General features: G+C 34.7%; 1 protein-coding gene across 1 annotated transcript in view; it reads right to left on the bottom strand.

The window, feature by feature from the left end:
• Positions 1–2,866: 2,866 nt before the first annotated feature.
• LOC149543455 (uncharacterized) overlaps positions 2,867–26,099 on the bottom strand; it is a 33,781-nt gene continuing 10,548 nt past the window's right edge. The window contains exons 6-8 of the mRNA XM_089795802.1: positions 9,520–9,635; positions 3,122–3,203; positions 2,867–3,015 (exon numbers count right to left, since the gene is read on the bottom strand). Of these exons, the coding sequence (XP_089651928.1) occupies positions 2,867–3,015; positions 3,122–3,203; positions 9,520–9,635 (347 nt within the window). The remainder of the gene's footprint in view (positions 3,016–3,121; positions 3,204–9,519; positions 9,636–26,099) is intronic.

The following is a 26,099-nucleotide window of genomic DNA, read 5'->3' as shown; positions in this document are numbered from 1 at the left end:
CAATTCAACACATAACACAATGATTTGGTTACCCATAAACACTTCAAGATTAAGGTAAAACTGGGGGAGGCATGAAACCCACAAATCTTCACTATTGCAACAATAAAGTTAACTAATTAAGGTTAAAATGTTTTACCATAAGATATGATCTACCTTGTGGAGGTCTGCCCTATTAAAAGCTTAAGAGACCATTAGGTCTCACCTTGTCAAAGGATTTTACACTCACAATAAAGTAAGGACTATGTTAAGAGATTTGCATAGGCCTACTAGGACCGCCTTGTTAAGAGATCTACCTTGTCTCAATTACAAAATAATTAATTGAGTAGTTGAACCTTGGTTTTCTCCACAAGCTAATCTTGTGTCTCCTCTTTCCTTTATCTTTAGTCTGATTCTCTTAATCTAATAAGTGTGTTCAGTCCTTCACTACTTTGATTTCTCTCTATTGGATCTACCTTTTGAAACTTTGTTTCACTCCTTCACTTGCACATATCCCTTATGCATTATAATTTTATTGTGTTATCTAATTCTAGGGCTAGAATCCTCCTTAAATAGACTTCATGTGAAGGTTTTAGAACTTGATTGATGACTTAATATTCATCATCTTTTGTCATTTGTAACATCCTTTTTTCTGATTGATTGAATTGTACACCTAGGGATCATTACCTTCTATAATGACATGTAATCAACATTTGTTGTGGCTCTAAAAATATTAAATGTCATAGATATGTTGATCAAAATGGTTTATATATAAGTTTTTATCATTACAAACTCATATATCAAAACTAAGTTACTCGGTACTTGAATCTTCTGACACTCCATCATGCATAAACCTTCATGTTGTTACTCGTCTTCTAGATGTTTATTTTCTCATCTTTTGATAAAATTTAAATGTGCTCAGTCTTCATTATATTTCTTAGCTCACAACATTGGTGTCCACTGAATGCTCAGTAATCACTGTCTCACTCAATACAAGTGGTGTATGCTCAATCATTACTAGATAATTTGGTTGCAATGATGACCTTGTAATCTTTCCTATTAAATGACTTGCAAATGACTAAGTGTTGGGACACTAATCGGCAACATAGGCTTAGAGATCAACAATATATATATGTATATATATACATATGTGTGTGTGTGTGTATACATATATGTATGTATATATGGGTATATATATATGTGTGTGTGTGTATGTATATGTACACACACACACACACATATATATATGTAAGTATGTTTGTATGTATATATGCATATATATACATACGTATATGTTATAATATATATATAACTAACTAATTAAAATAAAAACTACCTACTCTACCATCTAATTATCAAATGACTTTAGAAAAAACATATAATCTAACCCCAACTTTAATTAACTTATTAATCTAAACATTAGATATACTATTGACTATCTAATATCCTAAAGCATTCACAATTAATAATAAAAATAAAATAAAAGAGAAATTAATGTGTGTGTGTGTGTATATATATATAGGTGTGTGTGTGTGTGTGTGTATATACTTATATGTATATATATAAACATATATGTGTGTGTGTGTACATACATGCATATGTGTGTGTATGTGTGTAAATAATGCAATCATACATAAAATAATATATATAAACAATATGATTTATTGTAACCTTCAATTCGACAGAAGCTACAAATTTAACACTCTCTTAGTAAGGGAGAATTGAATTATCAATATTCTCTAGATATGGCATTGACATAAACCTCATTGATGCCTATTAGGAGAAGGTTATCTAATTTCTAGCACTATAGGACAACAACTTAGTGTAGTCTATCAGACAACAAGAAATTGTGATTCATAATCTCTATCATAACAAGTATCATGATCTCTAACACTCTAGGACAACAACTTAATGAAGTTTGATCATGATACATGTGTTATCATGACTTCTAGAACTTTGGGACAACAATTTAATGAATTATATCATGAAAATAGATCAAGCTACTGATAAGATTGTCAACTTACAATAGCTACCTTCCAAATACATATCAATGAAAGATCATCATCATTCATGACTTAATAAAAATATATGAGATAGTTGTTAGAGTAAATAATTAATTTACTAATTATTTATTCTATTTACTTAAGCTTACTTAGGTAAATGCATTTATTTAATATTTTGTATTTAATGCATGTAGTGGCTAGTTGCTGACAACACGGGAGTTTGTTCCCTTCTAGCCTATTCCACCTTTTGTGGATGTGTGGTGAGTTGTCATCCTTATCTTCTACCACCTTCTAGCTTGTTCTACAAGCTTCCATGAGCTATTTATATTCAAGCTCCCTCATTGTATCACATTATCACTTTTTCATTGTAAATACATTTTCTCTTGTGTTTGCATGCTTGTGGTCTCTCATGTTCGTTTAGGAATTTTCCCTTGCTCCATGCTCTTCCTCACCTTGGCTTCTCTTTGACAGGTTTTCACATGCAGGTGATCTTGGGCATCTTCGGAGTTGATTTGTTTCAACTCCAACATGGTATCAGATCCTTCCTGTTGTTGCTTGGTTGAAGATTTTTGAAGCCATGATTTGAAGTCACAAACCCTAGTTTGTTTGTGCATTTTTTTTTCAAATCAGGGGATCAGCAATTTTTTGGAGCACTTTCAGCCCAAACGGACATCACCATTGGATTTGGAAGGTTGTTTGCAGTTAGGATTCATATAAAGCTTTTTGATTTTGGAGACAGAGCTCCAGGAGGCAAAAAAAAATTTGTTTGCAGGGTCTGCCGTATGACTGTACAAATGCATGGTTGGAATTTTTTTTATTAAAAAAAAAGTGCACTGCCAAGCAGCCAGCTGAGCTCTGCTCACCGGCCACAACCACTGGCTGAGCCATCACCGCCGGCTGAGCCGACACCACTCCTCTAGGCGGCGCCCCCCTCTACGCCAACAGTTGTCTCCTGTTCCGCCGCAGCTCTGCTCCTTTCCGCCACTGTCCTCCACCTCTGCCCTCTGCTCCACTCCAGGTCTGCCACGTCTACACCCTATCAATTTTTTTCTACACAGTCACAGCCACACATCATGTGACACATGGCAGGTCTGCCACGTGGCACATTTCCACGTGGACCCTACCACGTCAGCTGTACCTACCACATGGTGTCCACGTGGCACTGCCACGTGGCCTTCTTTTTTGCCATGACGGCTTTGAAACAATAAAATTTATTCCAGTGACCTGCTGACATCAGCATGACATCATCTTGCATCAGCATCCTTCTTGCACCTCTCCTTCAGGTTCTATTTTGGAGCTACCTTTGGTTTTTTGGCCATAACTTGAGCATACGAAGGTATTTTTCCGATCCAAAAGAAGTGTCAAAGAGCTGGTTTCAAGACGGAGACATTGGAGTAAGTATTTTTAGTTTTTGATGCTTTTTTATTTCTTGTTTTTCAGTTAAACTCCAAAGTTCTATTTTTGACTCCGGCAAGCATATCTTTTGCATCCCATGCCCATTTTTTGAAAACTTTATATTTTTGAAAAGCTGGTTCTGTCACCTTTTTTGAAATGTGATCATTTTTTTTTTATACTTTGGTCCATGGTCTTTCTATCATAGTTTTGGCATTTTTTCTATATGGTGGATATCTTGAGTGTTTTAGGCCCGAGGATCATTTTCCTACATGGTTTCCTTTGTTTTAGGCTATACTTTGTTTTGTTGTAGCTTGTTTTCAGTTTTGATCATTGAAGCTATCATTTTGAAGTACTTTTCTGTACCACACTAAGATAAAGTGTCACTTTTGTATTTCGGGGGTCATGAATGTTGTTTTGAGTCAGTTGTATTTGCACTATTTTTTATAAAGCACCATGGGGGGATAGTTGTTTGCTATTTTAGGCCTTCTCCCTTTGTCAAGTGAGTGTCCCTTCCATGACATTAGCCCCATGCAGAGTTACTTTGATCGTGTCTTTATAGGTGTCTCTACCTCTTTCCCTCTCTCGTCATTCTTGGTACATTTGCAGGAGACTTTGGCCCACCTTCTCAGTTGTCTGTCATCGCACCCCATCTACATTAAGGGGGGGTTATGCTATTGTTCTAATGCATCCATGGTTCGATGGTTCAATAGTGTGAACTATGTATTCAGTGGTTGATCCTATGTACAAGGTGATTACAGTGGCTAGCTACCTATGCATTTCGGTGAGATGGATCATCTACCATATAGACATGCTCGGTTCATGCTTTCTTCTTCCATGGAGGTTCTTCAGATCAGCAGTTTGGTAGATTTGCAGCTTCTTCATGCTTCGGTGATGCTCTTCATGATCACTCCTTGCTCTTGTTTTAGGGGACATTCCTCTAGTTGGAGACTTCTTCAATTCTTCACTAGGTTACCTCTTTTTGGGGGAGGGTTTTTCCCACATGGTTTTCTCTCTTTCTCTATTTTCAGAGGTTGCATTTTGTTGCATTGTACTTGGGTACCTAAAATGGGCTTGTTGTCGGGACCCATTCTGCATTTCATCTTAGTTTTGTGAGATTAAGGCATTTCCCTAAGTTGCACTTAAGGGGGGGTGTTAGAGTAAATAATTAATTTACTAATTATTTATTCTATTTCTTAAGCTTACTTAAGTAAATGCATTTATTTAATATTTTGTATTTAATGCATGCAGTGGTTAGTTGTTGACAACACGAGAGTTTGTTCCCTTCTAGCATGTTCCACCTTTTGTGGATGTGTGCTGAGTTGTCATCCTTATCTTCTACCACCTTCTAGCTTGTTCTACAAGCTTCCATGAGCTCTTTATAAGCGGGTTCCCTCTTTGTATCACTTATTGTGCATATTGTAAATACATTTTCTTCTTGTGTTTGCATATTTGTTCTCATGTCCGTTTAGGGTTTTTCCCTTGCTCCATGCTCTTCCTCTTCTTGGCTTCTCTTTGACAAGTTCTCGCATGTAGGTGATCTTGGGCGTCTTTGGAGTTGGCTTTCTTCAACTCCAACAATAGTAACTCTTTAATCATAATTTTTTTAAATGAGAGTACACATATATTACAAAAATTATAACTAAGATTCATTCTTAGGAGTTACAATCATATTTGAATCATCCCAAGTTACCGCTGAAATGCTCTAATTTAGGCTTAGAGAGAGGTTTAGTGAGTATATCAATAATTTTCTCATCAATGTTGATGTATTTTAGATTGAACACATCTCAATCCACCATATCTATGGCATAACGGTAAGGAATCTCAATATGCTTCGATGAGTTGTGGAAAAATGGATTTACTAACAACTTAATGTAGCTCTAATTTTCAAAATGCACAACTATAGGTTTTTAAGGCTTCCCAATAATCCAACTAGCAACTTTCTTAGCCATAATAATTCTTTAGCTCCCATGGAGGAAATTATATATTCTGCTTCAATGGAACTTAATGTAACTAATGACTTCTTTCTACTAAACCAAGATATCATACCTAAACCAAGATTAAAACAACATCATGTAGTGCTTTTATGATCAACGGAATAGCTGGCTCAATCAGAATCTAAGTACCCATGAAGTTGAATCTCAACTTGATCATATTTAACACCAAGTCCAATCATACCATGTAGTATTGCAAGATGTTCTTGGCTTCCATGAGGTGGATCTTCATAGTTTTGCACATGAATTGACTTAATTGTATTGGTTGCATAACAATATCAGGATGAGTATTCACCAAGTACATCAATGGTCCAATTATCTGTCTATAGTAAATAGGATCAATAGGTTTAGATTCAATTTTTTCATTTTTAAGCTTGTGAAGATTTTTTTCCATTGGTGTGGTCAAAGAATTGCAATCAATCATTCCAAATTTGGTCAAGTATCAACTATGTATTGTCTTTGATTTAAGAAAATGTAGTTCTCCTTTTGCCATACTTCAAGGCCCAAGAAGTACTGTAGAAGTCCAAGATCTTTCATGTTGAATTCAACTACCAGATCATGTTTTCATTTTAATAGAAGATGGTCTTCACCTATTATTAGTAAGTCATCAATATATAATACAAGAATAATCATATCACTGTCAGATATTTTGAAATATATATTGGGATCAAGTTCATTTTTAGAGTATCCTCATTTAGAGAGATCACACTATATCCTTTCATGCCATGCCATCGGGGCTTATTTAAGGCCATAGAGTTCCTTCTTCAGTTTTCACACATAGGAATTTTTTGTCATGAGTAAGAAATCCTTCTAGTTGTTCTATATATGCTTCTTCAATAACATCATTTAGAAATGTAGTCTTAAATATATATATATATATATATATATATATATATATATATATATATATATATATATATATATATATATATATATATATATATATATATATATATATATATATATATATATATATATATAGTACTTCTATTATTGTATGACTGTGCAAAGTGAAAGTGGACCAAAGACTGCAAATAGAGAAGATGAGATCACTATTGAAGGTATTCAAGATGCTTTGTAACTTATGTCTTTCCCAATAGCAGGGATCGAGCATATATAGAGAGTTCAAAAGTCATGTCATATAGAGACAGGACTCTACATGGCTATTGCCACATAGGATTATGTCCCTACATAACATGGCTCATATATCACATTATTAAAAGTCTCAATAACAACATAAATACAATTGATTACTAATGATTACCATAACTAACTTGTTATCAGGCATTAGTAAATATGATCAGTTTGATAGTAAATCACTTTGACCGATATGATAAAGCTTCAATTCAACAGAAGCTTCAAATTTAACAACTTGCGCCACTTTTGTTTTTCTTAACTATAAAAACATTATCAAATCAAATGACAGGTTCTTTAGAGTAGGTTGGCGTGGTTCGAAATTATTGGATCTACAAGCATTGTTACCATGGTGACTACCAAAAGAGCTTGGCACAAAAATGATTTGTTTTACAAGAAAGGTCATGTTACTATAAGTGGTGGCCCTATAAAATAAGTCACATTAGTGAAAAAAAATTAAAATGCAAAAAATTCTACAAGATCAAGGTCAATGTGTATATTGACCAGTCAACAAATATAATTTGCATCAAATTCAAAAGATAGATATATACGCATAACAAAACAACACAAATCGACAAATACTCAATTTACAAATGATAGTTTTATCAAGATTGCAACTATCTAACTTAATATAAATCCAAGAGAACATTAATCGGTTACAAGAATACCAAGATCTTGTGAACTTAACAACCTTCATGATAAGAGCACCAATCACATATTCAAACATGCACATAAGGGCAAGAATATTGTAGGAGTGTTTTTCCACCCTATGACAAAGTTGTTAAGTTTCCCTAGAATCTTTTATGACATAAAAGATACTCAACTTGACATCGAGAAAGACTAACCAAGAAAAACTAAAAGGAGCAATGGAATTGTATAAATCAGCCTACAGGCATAAATTGCTAATAGTTAACACAATAATACTCAAGCATGATTAAGTTAAATAAAATTAAACAACATCCATGCCCATCAATATTAAGATCTCAAGTTCTTAGTGCTAAATCAATCAAAACAAATGAAGAAAGTCCCAGAATTTCAACCATATATTAATCTTGAAGCAGCAATTTATCACATCTCACAATTCATCATAAATACACATTCCTCACAATACTTATGTGTGAATAGCAAGAGACCAAAAAAATTCCTACATAAATGCATTCACATTGTAAGCATGAAGAAACTTAAATAAAAGTGGTAATGCCTAGGTTTTCAAACATTGGTTTGTCATACTTTGACCAATTTAGCGCTACAAGTGTAGAAATTTTGAAAAGCATAAAAAACTTTCCCCTAAGCCCAATTTGATAAAATAATACATGATTTTCGCAAAAGAATTACTTTTAAATAAGCTTTACAACATATGAATGCATAACAAAAAGGTTACTTTTGACATTTGAACTAATAACAAATGTCCTTTGAAAAATTCCAAAGCAACCTTAAAGGCTTACTAAAACATAAGAATATTTTCTATAGACGATAGTTGAGATGCACACACATTCCCAAACGAAGACCAAGATGAAAGCCAAGCGAAAGAGAAAATGAAAACTCTATATGCAATTTAAGTCTAAAAGCCTGAATTAGATAACAATTAGATGAGCCAAAATATTATCTATAGACAATAGTCGAGACACAAGCATATTCCCAAACTAAGAGAGAGAAAATTATAACTCTATATGCAATTTAAGTCTAAAAGCCTAAATTGAATAACAATTAGATGAGTCAATTCTATATTCAACAAGATGATGCGTCTTGATAAATCATTAAGTAGCATCCCTGAGTTGATTGTAGTTATTGAGAACTCTTTTGGGCCGCTTAAAGATTACCAATGCTTTCTGAAATTTTCCTTGAAATCACGTTTTCAGTTAGTGAGAACAACCCAAGTTATTTAGCATAATCCAAACCCAAGTTGTTTTGCGTCACCCAAACTTTAGAAGATTCTTCCATATAAATTATTGATTATTCAAATCCAGTCTTTCGAGATTGAGAAGATGACTTAGTGATAAGGGAATGGAACCGTTGAAAAGATTGTTAGATTAGTCTAGCGATACAAAACTTATGAGGTTGCCAATACTACTTGGTATGTTCCCCTCAAATGTATTCTCCAACAACTAAAGGAAGTAGAGTTTGGCTTGATAGTTCGCTCATGGAAGAGGGCAAAATGCAAGTGAGAATATTTAAAGACAATTCTAGCTTTTGTAAAGAAGAGCAACTGGTCAAGGCTGTTATAACAGATAAAGTTGCTTCCACTAATGAGTCCATTATCCCATAAACTAAGTATCTGAAGTTGAACAATTGTCTAAATTCCATGGGTATCGTGCCACTAAGTTAGTTATAGTGTAATTCAATCACTTGAAGTTGAATGCAGTTGGAGAGAGGAAGGTTCGGATTGAAAAGTGTATTGTTCTCCCAAATAGAACACCTTTTTCTAGCTAAGATAACAAAACTAATGAGAAGGAGAGATGACACATAACAACAAAGAAACAGTTGCACAAAAATCTTAAAATGATAAAGCCTCGTTTCAAGCATGGATCTACGAATGAGGTAATTATCCCTCTATGAAAGGCGACATAACCAAAATTATCCCTAAGCCACATTGCCTATAGTTTTAATGGATCGTAGACATTGTAAAGACCATGATTAGAAAAATTGCACCAAACAAATATGGTACCTTGTCAAAACGATGCTTTCACAAAATATTAGGACATAAGATGAAGATAGAGCAAGAAAAAAGGTTGAATAAAATACAATTATACTTCCATTAACGGGGATGATTATTTTGTCCAAATCCAGGGAAAGCGTAAGTTATAGAATGACTACACATAAATCTTGACTCTCAGAAGAAAACAAGAACGATACATAGCTCAATATTGTATGTGGATTGAAAACAATCTACCACCCCTGTGCCAGTAGAAGATAAATATCCCTTTTTGAACAAGATGGATTTTCACATATTTTCTTGTGACGGTCTTCTCATAATACACAAGATAATTGAATTGAACATATCAAGGATGCCCAAGCTCAACCTTGAAGTGTCCATAATCTGCGAGGGAATAAGTCTTGACAGAATCGGGCAAATGGCCTATGGGCAGTCCACATTTCACTAAAATATCTGAAATAGATTGATAAGATTCATGAGAATCTGCAGCAGAAAAAGTGCAGATTATTACTATGTGGTCAAAACAGAGCACCCATCTGTTCACTCTTTTTTTTTCCTAAATCCATCCTTTTTGCTTATCTTTTTGTTAAGCAGCCTATCTCTCCCCCTTTTTGAAAGTAAAAGGAGTGGCCACTAAATTGGTCAGAATGTCTTAATTAAATGTTTTTAATAAAACTATAACCAATATTATTTAATTTCGAAGAGTAACTAACTTCATAACTTCTATTTATGATGTGGATTATATGAAATTTCAAATGGTGACGTTTGAATTAAAGAAAAATTGTTTTCGAATTAAAAGTTTGGATAAAGATAAAATAAGATAATTTTATTACTGTCCAACAAAACATCGCAACATGGGTCTATGGGACTGGAAACTTACACCAAGAAGAAAGTAGGTAAACAAAGCACCAAACAGTGTTTAGAAAAGAGAGCAAGTACAACAAAGAAGAAGAAAATGGGAGACATCACTGAAAAGATTAGGTATATGTCCTCACAACGAAAAAGTCTAACAACAACTGGTCTGTGCAGCTACCAAAGGCCCTCTGATGAAGCTGAGTGCTACGAGAGGAGTGTTGTTGGTGAAGAGATCCCCTACAGGGTCTCATAGATCTAGAATGGCCCGTGTGAGAGAAATTATATGGTCTCTTCACACCCCAAGCCAGAGCTAAGGGCAAGAAGAAGGTTGTAATAAGATGTGCCTAGGTCTGACTCCTAGGAAATGATAGTTGTAAAGTGACATGAAACTATAAGGACTCACCAAGATAGAGCGCAATGCAATGCAAAGTGTCATGAAGCTATAAGGACTCACAGAGATAGAGCGCAATGCAACACTGATCTATGTACCTAAAAAAATAAGAGGGATCTACAATCTCTAAACAGACAATAAAATCTATCTCTAATCTCATAGTATATGGGGCATTTGAAAAGGAAATGGATCTCAGATCTAGCCTCTACTAAGGATGATGGGGACACAACCCAAGAATAGAATGGAACCAACAAAAAAAGAAAAATTATATTAACTGAGAGAATAAGCTAGTACAAACAGTGCAAAGAAAATAAACTTCAAATCATGCCCTAAGGGCTTACAATACCATAAATCTGGAGATAATTTCTCCTTTTAGTACCTCCTCTCAAACTCCACTCCGAACTGTCTTTTACAATGTCAAAAATCTCCTTAAATAGACCCCAGAGGGTTAAGGACTAGGAGTACATTCTAGAAAGTGCTAGTAGGCATCCACCAAACAAATAGAAGGTTCCAGAAGCTGTGTTAGAAGTCGGTGCAATTCTAGAAGAATCCAGAAACGGTAACCGAACTTTCGGGAGGCATAACTTTTGAACCGTAGCTCCGATTGACGAACCGTTTACATTTTCGGAAAGCTCTCGAAGCGCTCTATAGCCCTATGGACAAGCTTCACTCGTCCCTCATTTTTGGCCCTTTTCGAGGTCATTTAATGCCCCTAACCTAACTTCGAAGCATTCTTAGGGGGTCTCCAAAACTCGAAAAAATGCAATAACTTTCAAATTGTGGGGCTTTTTGACCTGATTCTTTTTCTGGAATGCTCTAAATCACAATTACATTCATCTGGTCAATTCACACCTTCTAGGTCACCAAAATGATGGCCAAATTGCATGCTCCTATTTTTTCAGAATTTTCAAACGCACTGATAGTGGAACTATGAGAGTTGGAACCTTTATTTGACCCGAATGGGTATCTAAAAATGAAAAGACATGAAACAAAAACTAAGTCTAGGTACATTTTTTGGGTGACACATGATTGCACTTATACCTCTGGATGCTCCTGCATTAGACACCCAGGGTAGATTGAAAAGTGACCCTGTCACTTTATGGATGGTAGAGGAAATCCCAAATGAGAAACCTCAGCTGCTGAAATCCAAGTTGAGTCCTCGATCGATCATCCTTTCCATTTGACCAAATATTCTTCATATTGCCTGTTTCTAGTACTCCTATCCACACGATGATCTAGAATGTCTTCTATCTCCTCCTTCTTAGAAGCAGGAATTGGACATGGCTCTAACACTAGCTCATCATCTACACCATCATGATACTTTGTTAAATCTGCAATGTTGAAAATGGGAGAAATGTGAATACCATCTGGAAGCTCCACTCCATATGCATTTCCTGAGTCATGTTTCTTCAAAATTTTGCAAGGGCCAAATTTCTTCATTTTCAGCTTGTTGTAAGTACCGGCTGGAAATCTTTCTTTTCGTAAGTGCACCATGACTAGATCCCCTACTTGGAATTCCTTATGTCTTCTCCTTTGATCAGCCCTAACTTTATACTCTTGATTCATCTTGGTAATGTGTGCTTGAACCTCCTCGTGTAGGTGCTTGATATGTTCAGCAAATTCTTTCGCTTCAGCACTTGTCCTCTCCCCTTGCTCTATCTTCCTCAATTCTGGTGCAGTCCTTGGGCTATTCCCATATACAATTTGGAATGGTGATTTTCCAGTACTCCTATTTACAGAGTTATTGTAAGCAAACTCTGCTTGTGGTAGAATCAAATCCCATCCCTTGGGCTTATCCCCAACTAAACATCTCAGTAAATTGCCCAGACTTCTGTTTACCACTTCTGTTTGGCCGTCAGTTTGTGGGTGATGCCTAGAACTGAATTTCAAGTCTATTCTCAACTTCTTCCACAATGTCCTCCAAAAATACCCCACGAATTTAGTATCTCTGTCAGAAACTATACTCCTTGGAAGACCATGTAGTCTTACCACCTCTTTGAAAAACAAGTCTGCAATATGGACAGCATCATGAGTTTTGTGACATGGAATGAAATGTACCATTTTGGAGAACCTATCAACCACCACGAATACTGAGTCATTACCCCTTTGTGTCCTTGGCAATCCAAGAACAAAATCCATACTTATGTCCTCCCATGGCCTTGATGGAACAGGCAATGGCTGATATAGGCCACTATTTTGACTAAACCCCTTGGCAACTTGACAAACCTGGCAACTCTGTACAAACTTCTTCACATCCTGTGTAATTTGAGGCCAAAAATAATGTTCTCTAAGAATGGCAATGGTCTTATCCCGACCAAAATGTCCTGCCATCCCTCCACTGTGTTTCTCCTTAATCAAATTTTTCCTCATGGAACTCCTTGGAATGCACAATTGACTACCCTTGAACAACATGTCATCCTAAATCAAATAGTCTAACCACTTGGTTCTATCTACAGCAATAGGTTCTTTACAAGCTTTCCATGCTTCAGCAAAATCAGGATCCTTAGGGTACAAATTCTTGAGTTCATCAAACCCAACTACTTCAACCTGCATTACTGTAAGCAATGACTATCTCCTACTTAGTGCATCTGCAACCCTATTAGATTTTCAACTTCTATGCTTCAACACAAATGTATAACTCTGCAAGAATTCTACCCACTTCATATGCCTCTGATTCAATTTACCTTGGCTATTTAGGTACTGTAATGCCTGATGATCAGTATACAAAACAAATTCTTTTGGCAATAAATAATGCCTCCATTTCTTTAAGGCCTGAACTATTGCATAGAACTCTTGATCGTAAACAGAATACTTCTTTGCACCGTTCAATTTTTCACTAAAATATGCAATAGGCTTACCTTCTTGGCTTAATACAGCCCCAATAGCACTGGCACTGGCATCACAATCCACCTGGAACACTTTTCTAAAATCTGGAAGTGCCAACACAGGTTGTTTTGTTACCTTCTTCTTCAGTAATTCAAAACTTCTTGCAGCTGTTGCAGTTCATTTGAACTCTTTTCTATCCCCTCTTATTGTATCAGTTAGGGGTGCACATATCCCACTGAAATTCTTAATAAACTTCCTGTAAAAACTAACCAGACCATGAAATGATCTTACCTCAGTAGCAAACCTTGGAGTAGGCCATTCCAAGATGGCTTTTACCTTCTCTGGATCCATTTGGAGCCCTTCAGGTGATATAACAAACCCCAAATAGACTAACTCCCTTTTTGCAAAGACACACTTCTTTAGATTAATTAACAGTTTCTCTTCCCTTAGACTTTCAAGGACACTATGAATATGCAGTAAATGTTCTTCCAAAGTCTTGCTGAAAATTAAAATATCATCTAAATAGACAATAACAAATTTTTCCAAGAACTTCTTAAGTACCTCATTCATAAGCCGCATGAAGGTGCTTGGGGCGTTTGTCAATCCAAAGGGCATGACTAACCACTCATAAAGACCCTCCTTGGTCTTGAAGGCTATTTTCCACTCATCTCCTTCTCAAATCCGTATCTAATGATAGCCACTCTTCAGATCTATCTTTGTGAAGTACTGAGCTCCACTCAAGCAATCCATAAGATCATCCATCCTTGGTAAAGGAAACTGGTACTTGATGGTTATCCTATTTATAGCTCGAGAATCTGTACACATCCTCCACTCTCCATCCTTCTTTGGTGCAAGTACTGCAGGTACTGCACATGGACTCAGGCTCTCTCGAATCAAGCCCTTCCTCAACAGCTCCTGAACCTGTTTATTTAGCTCCTCCATTTCAGTAGGAGTCATCCTATGAGCAGCCTTGTTAAGAAAACTAGCTCCTGGAATCAGATCTATTTGATGACTGATTTGCCTTACTGCTGGCAATCCATCTGGAACATTATCAAAGATAATATCTCCGAATTCCCCTGGTAAATCTGAAACTTCAAATGGTATTTCACTACTGCCTTCTTTACCTTTCCTAGGAATCAAAGCATAGCACATATGCTGACGTTTCATGCCATCTAAAAACTTCCTTCCATCAACAAGACAAATCCTAGCACTGCTACATACCTTTTCACCTTCCTTTTTCATGGCCTTCAATTTGTGGCGAACTCCATCCTTTGTCAAAGAGTATGTGTTTGCTTGTCCATCATGTATTGCATGTCTATCAAACTGCCATGGTCTACCCAACAATAGATGGCAAACATCCATCGAAATAACATCACAAAGAACTTCATCATGGTAACTCCCAATTTTGAATTTTACTAAACATTGTTCACTTACCAGGACCTTATGATCATCTTTTACCCAAGAAATCCGATAGGGCTGGGGATGTTTCTCCCTCTTGAGCTTTAGCTTAGAGACCATCTCTTCTGATACCAGGTTGTCAGTGCTACCACCATCAATGATCACGTCACAAAATTTATCCTCACACTTGCATCTGGTACGAATAAAACTCCTTCGTTGTCCTGGTTCATTCTCACCACTTAGTAGGACTCTTTCATTTACCAAGGTCTCTCCTCTTTCTGCATCCTCTGAATGTGATGATTGTGCATCCTCATCTACATGAGCAACCCTAGCTTGGCCCTCAGCTCTCCTATCTGTCCTTCCTTGTCATTGAGGGCATTCAAAGGCACGATGACCTTCTTCATTGCAATGGAAACAGGTTCCACGGAAGCCTCCTCTTCCTTGTCCACGTCCTCTACCTCTTCCTCTTTGATTTCCAAAGTCTTGATCATGGGAGCGGTTGAAATACTCATTCCTCTGGTTTCTGCTAGTACCCACATCTTCATTTTTCTTTTGGATTTCATTGCGGCCTCCAGATGATCTACCGCTTCCCCTTCCTCCTTGATTGTGCCCTCTTTGTCTTCCTTCAAACCTTTTATTCAACTTCTCTTCAACTCGTAGGGCAAACTGGTATGCCTCTTCAATGCTGGTCATTCTTACCAGACTTAATTCCTCCTGGATGCTTGGTTGCAACCCACTGATATAACGAGCAACCTTCTCCTTATTTGCTTCTGCATGTCCCTCTCTAATCAAGAGTCGGTAAAACTCCTCTGTATATTCTTGGACTGGTCTTCCTGCTTGCTTTAACGCATGCATCTTCTTAAACAGATCTAGCTCGTAGTCTACAGGAATGAACTGCTTCTTCAATTTTTCCACCATGCGATCCCATCTTGTGATCTTCTCCTTTCCTCTTCTATTTCTTTCCAATTGAACCTCTTGCCACCAGATTTTGGCATGGCCTTTTAGTTTGGCCTTTGCAAACTTAACCCTGTCTGGGTCCTTGATATCCTCATACTCAAAGTATTCTTCCAGTTCATTGATCCAATCGATCAACTCATCTGGTTTCAGATTTCCTGAAAATACACCCACTTCAATTGTGGGTCTTTTCCCAAACTTAGTAATGGCCCTAAAAAGCCTTTCCTCTGCATGATTCAGAACTTCTCCATCAAATTCCTCTTCTAGTCCCATTACTTCTTCTTCATTTTCATCCTCACTGTTGTCACCAGCGGCAATATTTACTCCTCTACGGAGCTCCTCTTGCAATGCCTGCACCTGCCTTTGGAGGGCTCTAACCTCCTCAGGATTAATGGCTCTGGCTCTTCCACCATGCTCTCTTCATGGAGGCATCTTCTAACTCGAACCCACAACCACACAGTCCTGGTGCAAACTGCCTCACAGTCAGCGCTCTGTCTGCACACTCAGGAAAACCAACTCTGATACCACTTGATGGGGACACAACCCAAGAACAGGATGGAACCAATAGAAAAAGAAAAATTATATTCACTGAGAGAATAAGCTAGTACAAACAGTGCAGAGAAAATAAACTTCAAATCATGCCCTAAGGGCTTACAATAGCATAAATCTGGAGATAATTTCTCCTTTTAGTACCTCCTCTCAAACTCCACTCCGAACTGCCTTTTACAATGCCAGAAATCTCCTTAAATAGACCCCAGAGGGTTAAGGACTAGGAGTACATTCTAGAAAGTGCTAGTAGGCATCCACCGAACAAATAGAAGGTTCTGGAAGCTGTGTTAGAAGTCGGTGCAATTTTAGAAGAATCCAAAAACGGTAACCGAACTTCCGCGAGGCATAACTTTTGAACCGTAGCTCCAATTGACGAACCGTTTACATTTTCGAAAAGCTCTCGAAGCGCTCTATAGCCCTATGGATAGCTTCGCTCGTCTCCCATTTTTTGGCCCTTTTCGAGGTCATTTAATGCCCCTAACCTGACTTCGAAGCATTCTTAGGGGGTCTCCAAAACTCGAAAAACTGCAATAACTTTCAAACCATGGGGCCTTTTGACCTGATTCTTTTTTTGGAACGCTCTAAATCACAATTACATTCATCTGGTCAATTCACACCTTCTAGGTCACCAAAATGATGGCCAAATTGCATGCTCCTATTTTTTCGAGATTTTCAAACGCACTGATAGTGGAACTATGAGAGTTGGAACCTTTATTTGACCCAAATGGGTATCCAAAAATGAAAAGACATGAAACATAAACTAAGTCTAGGTACATTTTTTGGGTGACACAGGATTGCCCTTATACCTCTGGATGCTTCTGCATCAAAGGAACAAAGTCTACACATGCAATATGGTGATTGACCTAGATCCAGAGTCTATGTGAGCCCACCCTAAAGGAGCCAAGGCAGATACATAGGTTGTGTGTCTAGTACCTGTGTAAGTACTCAGGGCATACAATAATCTCATCTCGAATATCTAAGAAGTGTTCGATGTAGAAAGCCATCCTCAGACGTAGTCCCCCTAGCATAGATAGAATTTGAGATGGCAACAAATTTTCTCATTTATTCAACATAAGAAAAAAGGGGTTGTAACAGTTATTATTATGGTTGAATACAAAAAGTGTATACTACATGTGTTTAACTGTAATAGTTGCAAGATTACCATGTTCGAAAGATGGAAACAAAACTAAGTGAATTTTATAAACCTAGCGAAAAAGTGACTATATTTTCCATCTTGCAAGAGATGCATACATATGAGCACTATAGTCAAGACAATGCTCATTGTATTAAAGTTGCATTTCAAAATGACTTAAATAGTATGTGACTAACTTAGTTAATTTCTATGTATATAGTACACAATACTATTGTGGAGCTATTTGTTGGGATTAAGATGTCTCAATCTTAAAATACTAACATGTTGAATTATAGATTTATCTTAATTTATTAATTTTCTAAGTTTCCATTCACTTTGTTGGGCCTCTTGTTGAGGTGGTATTCTACATGGCAGGTGATCAGATGTCATATTCCTTATTTTTAGGAAGTTGGCACTCATGATGATATCGCTATCAAGATATGATTGTGTAGTTTTCGAGCCAAACTCATTGAGTTTGACTTGAAAACTACATAGTTATATCTTGATTGAGTTTGACTCAAAAACTACAAAGTTGTATCCTGATAGCAATATCACAATTTGACTTTTAAGTTGACACCCACTTAGAAGATTCTAAATTATTGGAATATATTGTCATATATTTCCATTTGGTGTGAAAATTATTTCAGCAATTTCCTATGTAAACTATAAAGAATCTAGTGATAATTTCTATTGTGTATTAGAGTTGTACTTTTGCAACATACATTTATGGTCGAATTCACTTTTGACAACTGGTGTGAGGTAAGGAAGGTGCCTAATCATGATTGTGGTAATTTCTATGTTGTACTAGCATTATATTTAGCAAGATGATTGTTATGGATGAGGTAGGTGTTGTTAGCTTGGAAGTGGCTATGAGCAATGTGTCATGGAATTAGCAAGTTTCTTGTGTTGCAACACAAATTACCTCTTATGCATTGAAGATGGTTTTGGAAATCATGGGAACCTACCTCTTGTCTTGAGCTATATATATGTTGGTGCTTTTGCTGATTTACAGATTGAGAGAGTGAATTTCACAAGGTTGGGTTGTCGGATATTCTCTAGGATGGAATAAGATGTAAATCTCCATGCAAAGGCTTATAACATTAAAAAAATGTATTGTAACTTGATGAATAATACATTGACTGGATATTTTGGAGTGTGGGGTTTTTTACATGGAATTTTTTTTTCCCATGTATATCTATGTTTTCTATTCAGTCTCATTCTTCTAGTTTTATGTTTCTAGAATATTAATTCTATTTGTCGTAATGTTGCTAAAATTTGTTAGATCTCTAAACTGCAATCACTTTCCTCTAAGGTTTTAATTGTGAGAAATCAACTATGTTAGTTTCCACTTTTATGGCATAGTAGTATATACTTGTATTTGTTTATTAGAAGCTATTGAAGAAATCATTAGGATACTAGATGTGCATACCAATCTTAGATGGCTTTCTAGGGTATTCTCATTTCCCTTCACTATTGCTTATACATCTTCTAATATCTTTCTACAATAGCTACTCACTTGTGAGAGATATGTTGAAGCAATTCTCCTTATGAAATTTTAGGACTATTTCAATAATGTGTAATAAAAATTGAATTCAAAACCTTGCATATAATTTATATTATAAGAATAATATATGGTTTGTACAATCTATTTGGATAGTTATAGTTGAAATTTCCATGTGACTTCCACTTTCGTACTTTTCAATTGATATTAATTCTCATATGATTTTCCTTATGTTATATATGTTACTCTATCTTTGACAGATGACAATGCACATGGTTACAAATGATTAGACTTGCAATTATAATCAAATCTCTTTTTTTTTTGGTAATTCATAAGTAGAATATCATTGTCTTGCATATAGCTTGTTTTTATAATCAAACACAGAATTATGAAATAATGAATTATGAATACAAAAGCTTTATTTTAATTTTTCTCTCTATCAATTATTGTATCTGCAACTATTTGTTTACATGTTACATGCAATTATTTCTTTTGTATACATCCCAAAATTCATTTGAATCTTTTATCATTTAGCAATTAGTGAATCTTTTATCATTTAGCAATTAATATAAAAGTTTACAAATACTTGAACATTCAGATTCAAGTTAATAATTTGTCTTTTACAGTACACCATCAATCGAGAACAAAAATTGACATTATGATGTATACAAGGTACAATTTTGAATTTTACCTCTTGTACAAAAAGTTCATTTTTTTTTTGTTTTTGGAACTATCTCGGAAGCAAATTCTATACCCAAAAAAATATTGTTTAGCAATTTCATGTTGCAAAAGTTACTGCTTGTCAAATGATTAATAACTCATTTGCTACACCAACTACTTAATAATTCATTTGTTATGTAAGTGCTTAATAATTAACTTTTCTTATTTCAAAAACTTCAACAACTATGCATTATGTACCTTTTACATTAAAAAAATCCATTATAAAAATCCACTAACTTCTTTTTTAAATGTGTAGGAATGAAATAAAAAGAATAAACAAAAATATTTTCTTGAGATCATTAAGCACAAGGAATCATCAACTTCCCAAATTGAACCTCTCAAAAAATGTATTTCAATTCAGTATGGCCAAATGTGCAATACAAAAGGCATTCTTGTGTTGCAAACAAGATTTATGCATTTAAAAGTTACACTAACTAAACATATCAACTAAAAATGCACTTAGTGCATTTACTTGAATATCATATTTTTTTTAAGATATAGATATTACTTGGTGCGTAAATCAATATCAATATAGTGGTCTTTTACAAATGTTGCAATTTTTTCTTCAATTAACAATAATCAAATATACAATTCAAAAATATTTATGTTATTTCACAATAATATAAAAAATCCACAATGTACTAACTTCAAATACATTGCCATCTACATTACCCTTGCACCTCCTTTTGCTACAAGTGCTAATTGGTATTAGTGATGGGTTATATCATGGTCCTGCGCATAAGTTACATTCAACACACACATACACATCTTTTGATTTCTTATTAGTGTTTCAAGTTATGTCATGGTTATGAGCATAAGTTACATTCAACTACCATTCCTACCATAACTTACACTCAACTCCACAAACAAATACACATGAATATTCTCTTTTAAAATCACACAAAGTCATCCTTTCATCTAAGTGAAGGCTTGATGATTATTTAAAATTATACAGTACATGCATTGCATGAGATTGTAAAGTAAACATTAGTACATATTAGACACATGTACCATCTCTTCTCTAAATACTTCAATTGATATAGGTATAAATGAAGAGCAGACGATTATACTAGGGGAGGAAGCAAGGAGGGCAAGCAGTGAAACAATATAATAAAAACTTTTGCACTTTAAAATATTTATCCAAACAATAACTTCAAAATATTGAAATAAACAATTATGCACATGAACAAAATGACACAATGATGCAGGAGAAAACCATGACAAATAAATATTTTCTTATATAAATTGTTCTTTTACAAATTGGTTTGTAGGCTCCAACTTACTAAAGGCTACGACCTCTATGTTTATGAGCATCGACTTACTAGAAACTCCAACTCCCACACTTTGCAGACTCCAACTCACTGAAAGCTCCTACTCCCACACTTCATAGGCTCCAACCCACTGCACACAAACTTCTCTTCCACCTTGACAATGTTACTAACTCAATTTATGATGGACAATTAATTCATCACTAATATTTATATTTCTATAACTTCTCATTTATCTTTGCACAAATTCTTCTTTTATAATTTTAATAAAACTACAACTTTCCTTCTTGATTCAAATAGTCATTTTCATATTTCATTCACACTCTCTCTTCCACACTCTTCTCTAATATGTTTGATATGCTTACTAAACATCATTGCCTTGATATTCTAAGAAATATATATTAGATTGAAAATCTGACTTTATATATATATATATATATTATAGCTTTTCGAGCACTCTTCCTTCTCTTATTTATTCAATCTGCCCACTCATTATTTCTATATGTTCTTCACATCTCACGTTTTCTTTCAAATAGTTTATTCCCTATTTGTACCTAAACATATGCTTTCTAAACATCATTGCCTTGATATTCTAAGAAATATATATCAGATTGAAAATCTGATTAGAGTGCTAGAAAAGCTATATATATATATACATATATATACATATATATACATATATATATATATATATATATCTATATATATATATATATATATATATATATATATATATATGTATATATATGTATATATATGTATATATATATGTATGTATATATATGTATATATGTATATATATATATATGTGTGTGTGTGTATATATATATATATATATATATATATATGTATATATATGTATATATATACACATATATATATATACATATATATACATATATATATATGTATATATATACATATATCTACATATATATATATATATATATATGTATATGTATATATATACATATATATACATATATATACATATATATATGTATATATATACATATATACATACATATATATATGTATATATATATATATATACATACATATATATATGTATATATATATATATATATATATATATATATATATATATATATAGCTTTTCGAGCACTCTTCCTTCTCTTTTTTATTCAATCTGCTCACTCATTATTAGTCCCTAACTTATCTATAAGGTGAGGTACTAATGTTCCCAGTGGTGGCGCATAATTAATTTTTATAACATGTCATAGCAATACTAAAGTTAAAAGGCGATTTGTTTTTTAATTAATTTTTAAGAAACAATTTCTTTTTGTTTATTGGCCAACCCCACTTTTGCCAGGGGTAGAATTGATTTTCTGAGATCAAAAATTGGAAAAACAAAACTCTAGAATGTTCTTCAATGCATGAGGGGAGATTGATCAATTAAAATTATTTTGAATACCAATGAGTCATGGCGGCTACAAACTACAAGATTGCAATAACTCCTCACGCACTGCTCCCCTTTTTTTCTTCTTCATCTTATCGTTTAAATAATATCGGAAACAGGTCACTAGTTCAAATCCCTCTAAGCTTGCTCCAATTTTTCTTGTAGAGGATAACAATTTTTCATGCTATGACAAGCGGAGCAAGATAAGTTTGTGTCCTGTTGCCTGCTAAAATATTGTTAGCAAGATTAGAAAGCGTATTTCATCCAACCGTCGTAGTGTGAGCAAACAGCAGAACAACAACAATAATGATGATATTTCTGATGCGGAGGATTTACGGTTCAGAAAGGCTCACTGCTTATCTTCTTATTATTGTGTTTTTGTTGCCCACTTAGCAACCTTTCAATTATGACAAAGATCAAATAATATAAGATTATGTAGATCAAACACATTTTAAAAATATTATTTTATATATATATTATATCTATATTTTATATTTATTTTTCAATATTGGTAGATCTATACAATTGCTATCTAATAAAATAAATACTTTTTATTGTTATTCTATAAATTCTAATCAATAGAATTTAGAGTGTAAATATAATTTATCTATACATAAATTTATTGATTAGATTACTATATGTAAAATTTAAATAAATATTTTATCCTATAAAATCTAAATTATTATTTGAAAACTAATAATTTTGTTTATCAGGCCAACAGTGGCATGTTGTGATGGTTAAATTGTTGTGTTGTTATCCTTGCCATCAAGGTTCAAATCTCATGGGGATGAGGTCCCCCCGTTTGTAGCCTCACTAGTTCATAGCTCCAAGTCAAAGTGTTAACCCCCCTTTACAAAATAATAATAATAATTTTGTTTATCATTAAAAAGTACAACTTACAAATTTCTTTAAATTATTGATATAGTTTTGTACAATTGCATGTGTCATTATCTTATTTTAACATAGAAATAAAATTATACCATTTCACTTGAAAATTCTAAATGAAAAATTAATTAATACAAATATTCTTTTATTTCTTTGTTATTAATCAAATTTTATTTAAACAAATTTAATATTTTTTAAACATAAAAATGGATGAATTTTTAGAATAGAATTAAAATGAAATACTGTATCAATGCAAGAATTAAAATTCACTCTTTAAATAATTCTGAAAAAAAAAATTAAACATTCTTTTCTTTATGATTTCCTCATTTTTAATATCTTTTAACCCACATGTCTCTACTGCTGTTCAAACCTATTTGTAAATATTCTATGTTAGGCAAATATGGCCTTTAAATCAAAATAGCAAAATACAAATTATAGAAACAAAGAAAAATGGCCCTTAAATTGAAACAACCAAATACCTATGCAATATACTAAGAAAATGGCCTCAAAATAGCCAAATACATATGCGACAAACAAACTAGAAATGGTATAGATGAAGAAAACGGTCTAAATCAAAACAATCATACACAAATGCTAGGCATAAGAAATTTTCTACATTGTACAAAATATAAATCCATATTCTATTTCCTTCAAAAGGCAGGGACTTCAGCTCCTCAGAGCTCTTGTTTTTAGCTATTCATATCTCACATTTTCTTTCAAATAGTTTATTCTCTATTTGTACCTTATAGATAGAAATGAGGTGTCTCTTCATGTGCAAACTGATGTAACTTTTGTTTTAAATAATATATTTTAAACCTTTAGTAATTGCTCCTCTACTACTATCATTTCTATAATTTATTTGATAGTATATCATTTTGATTGATTTTGAATTGTTTATTATATAGAAACAAGAGCTCTTGGAGAGCTTGAGTCCCTGCCTAATGCAAAGTTTGAAATTGATTTAATTTAATATATATTTCATTTCATTTTGGAGGAATGAAAAAAAAAACATCAATCTAAATTGATTTAATTTAATATATAAAGATTGAATCTTAGTTTGCACAAATTAAAGAATTCAAAGTTCCATGAGAGAAGTTTAGATTTGCAATCTGGTTATGTACTTAATGTAGGTACGGTTCTGATACCACTAATGTAGGTATGACTCTGATACCACTTGATGAAGGTACACTTGAAGGGCCACACCACCCTTACCAACTCACAACTAAGAATGCAACAATATGAAGACAAAGAGATAACAAAATACTTCCCAAGCAATTTTATTAAACTTGAAAATCGAATAGCAATTACAATAACATTTCTCCAAGATCTCTCAAGATCCAATCCAAGCCTAAGCTAGTCCAGATCCACACTCTGGTAGAAACCTCTGAGATCTCAACTTGTGCTCGCAAGCCACCAAGCAACCTCCTTGTTTCTAAACTGCAGTCACTAGCTCTTCTCCAACCTTATCCAAGATCCAAGTGTAAACTGCCTCACATTCGGCGCTGTCTACACACTCACAAGCTCACCATAATCCTGTTGTAAACTGCCTCACATTCGGCACTCTGTCCACAAACTCAGGAAACTCACTCTTCACTTCCTCCTTCTCTTTCACACCTTGAAGACTTCACACCTTCCAACTTTCCTTCCAATGCTTCTACTTCTCGAGCTTCTCCTTCTCGAGCTTCTCCTTGAGCTTGATTTAGAAATGCTCATATGCCTTGCTTAAATAGGCACGTACCACCCCATGCATGACTTATCCACAACCTTCTAGAATTCCTCCACAACCTTCTACATCTTCCAAAACTTTCTACAATATTCATAACTTTCTAGAATTCTTCTCACACACCTCGATAAATGGAATGACAACCATTTATTTTTTATTTTTTTCTATTATGCCACCTATGCACCTCAAAAATAGAAATTCCTTTTTTCTTTCTTTTCTCCTTTTTCCCCTTTTTTATTTTTTTATTATTTCTCCTCTAATTTTCATCACTTTCTCTCTCCTCCACAATTTTTTTTTTCCAATAATTTTTCCATGCAAGATGCTCCTGCATCAAACTCCCCTGGTAGATAGAAAAGTGTGTCCCACACTTTGACACCAAAAGAAAGATCTACCACCATCTTCATCTTCACCAAAGGTTTCCACCTCAATAGGGACAACAAAACCACCACACAAATCCTCCACACTAGCATCTCAACCATCCAATCAACATGCTCATTCCCAGGAACAAATTGAACATAATGCTTGAACAGAAAACTCTCATCCACATCAGCAACTAGTGAATTCACACCCATAGCAACAAACCCCACATCAACAACCACATGTAGATCTCCATCAACACATGCCAAACTCTCAACACCAGCAACCTCATTGCTCACAACAAGATGCTCTGCAATACATAACTCACCTCCAACAACTAGATCATCCACGACTGAATGCTTTGCAATATACAAGTCACCACCAACATCAACTAGATCATCCATGACCAAATGCTCTGCAGTCTCCATGTCAAACTCAACCAACTGATCATGAAAACCAACCTCTGTCCCAACATCAACAACATTAGGCATATCTTCAGCAACAACCTCTAGTTGCTTTGCAGGTTCTGCATCAGGCTCCACAAACTGATCAGCAAAACCAACCTCTTCCACCTTGACCTTCTTAGCTTGATTAGCCAATCTAGCATCCAACCGAGCAAACATCTTAGAAAAATTCCTCTCCACTATATCATGGATTTTCGCAATCATCTTAGGGTCCAATCCTCTTAGGGCCATCTCCCAAGATCTTCGTAAACCCTCTGCAACAAATCCTTCCCACGCTCCTTGTGACAACCAAATTATTTGCAAGTCAGATCGCAACTTGCCACCTCGCACGAACAATTAGGAACCACATCACAAGTCTAGGACAATGGATTTGCAATCCACCAACTCTGATAAACTTTGCCCAACCAAGGTCCCGGTACAAACTGCCTCACACTTCGGCGATCTACTTGTACACTCAGGAACTCCTGCTCTGATAAACTTCACCCAACCAAGGTCCTGGTACAA

Source organism: Cupressus sempervirens, chromosome 8, assembly GCF_028749045.1.
Source record: "Cupressus sempervirens isolate cs-2001-9-10 chromosome 8, ASM2874904v1, whole genome shotgun sequence".
Lineage (NCBI taxonomy): Eukaryota > Viridiplantae > Streptophyta > Pinopsida > Cupressales > Cupressaceae > Cupressus > Cupressus sempervirens.
The sequence above is the reverse complement of the archived record's forward strand: the minus strand, read 5'-3'. Positions and strand labels throughout refer to the sequence as shown.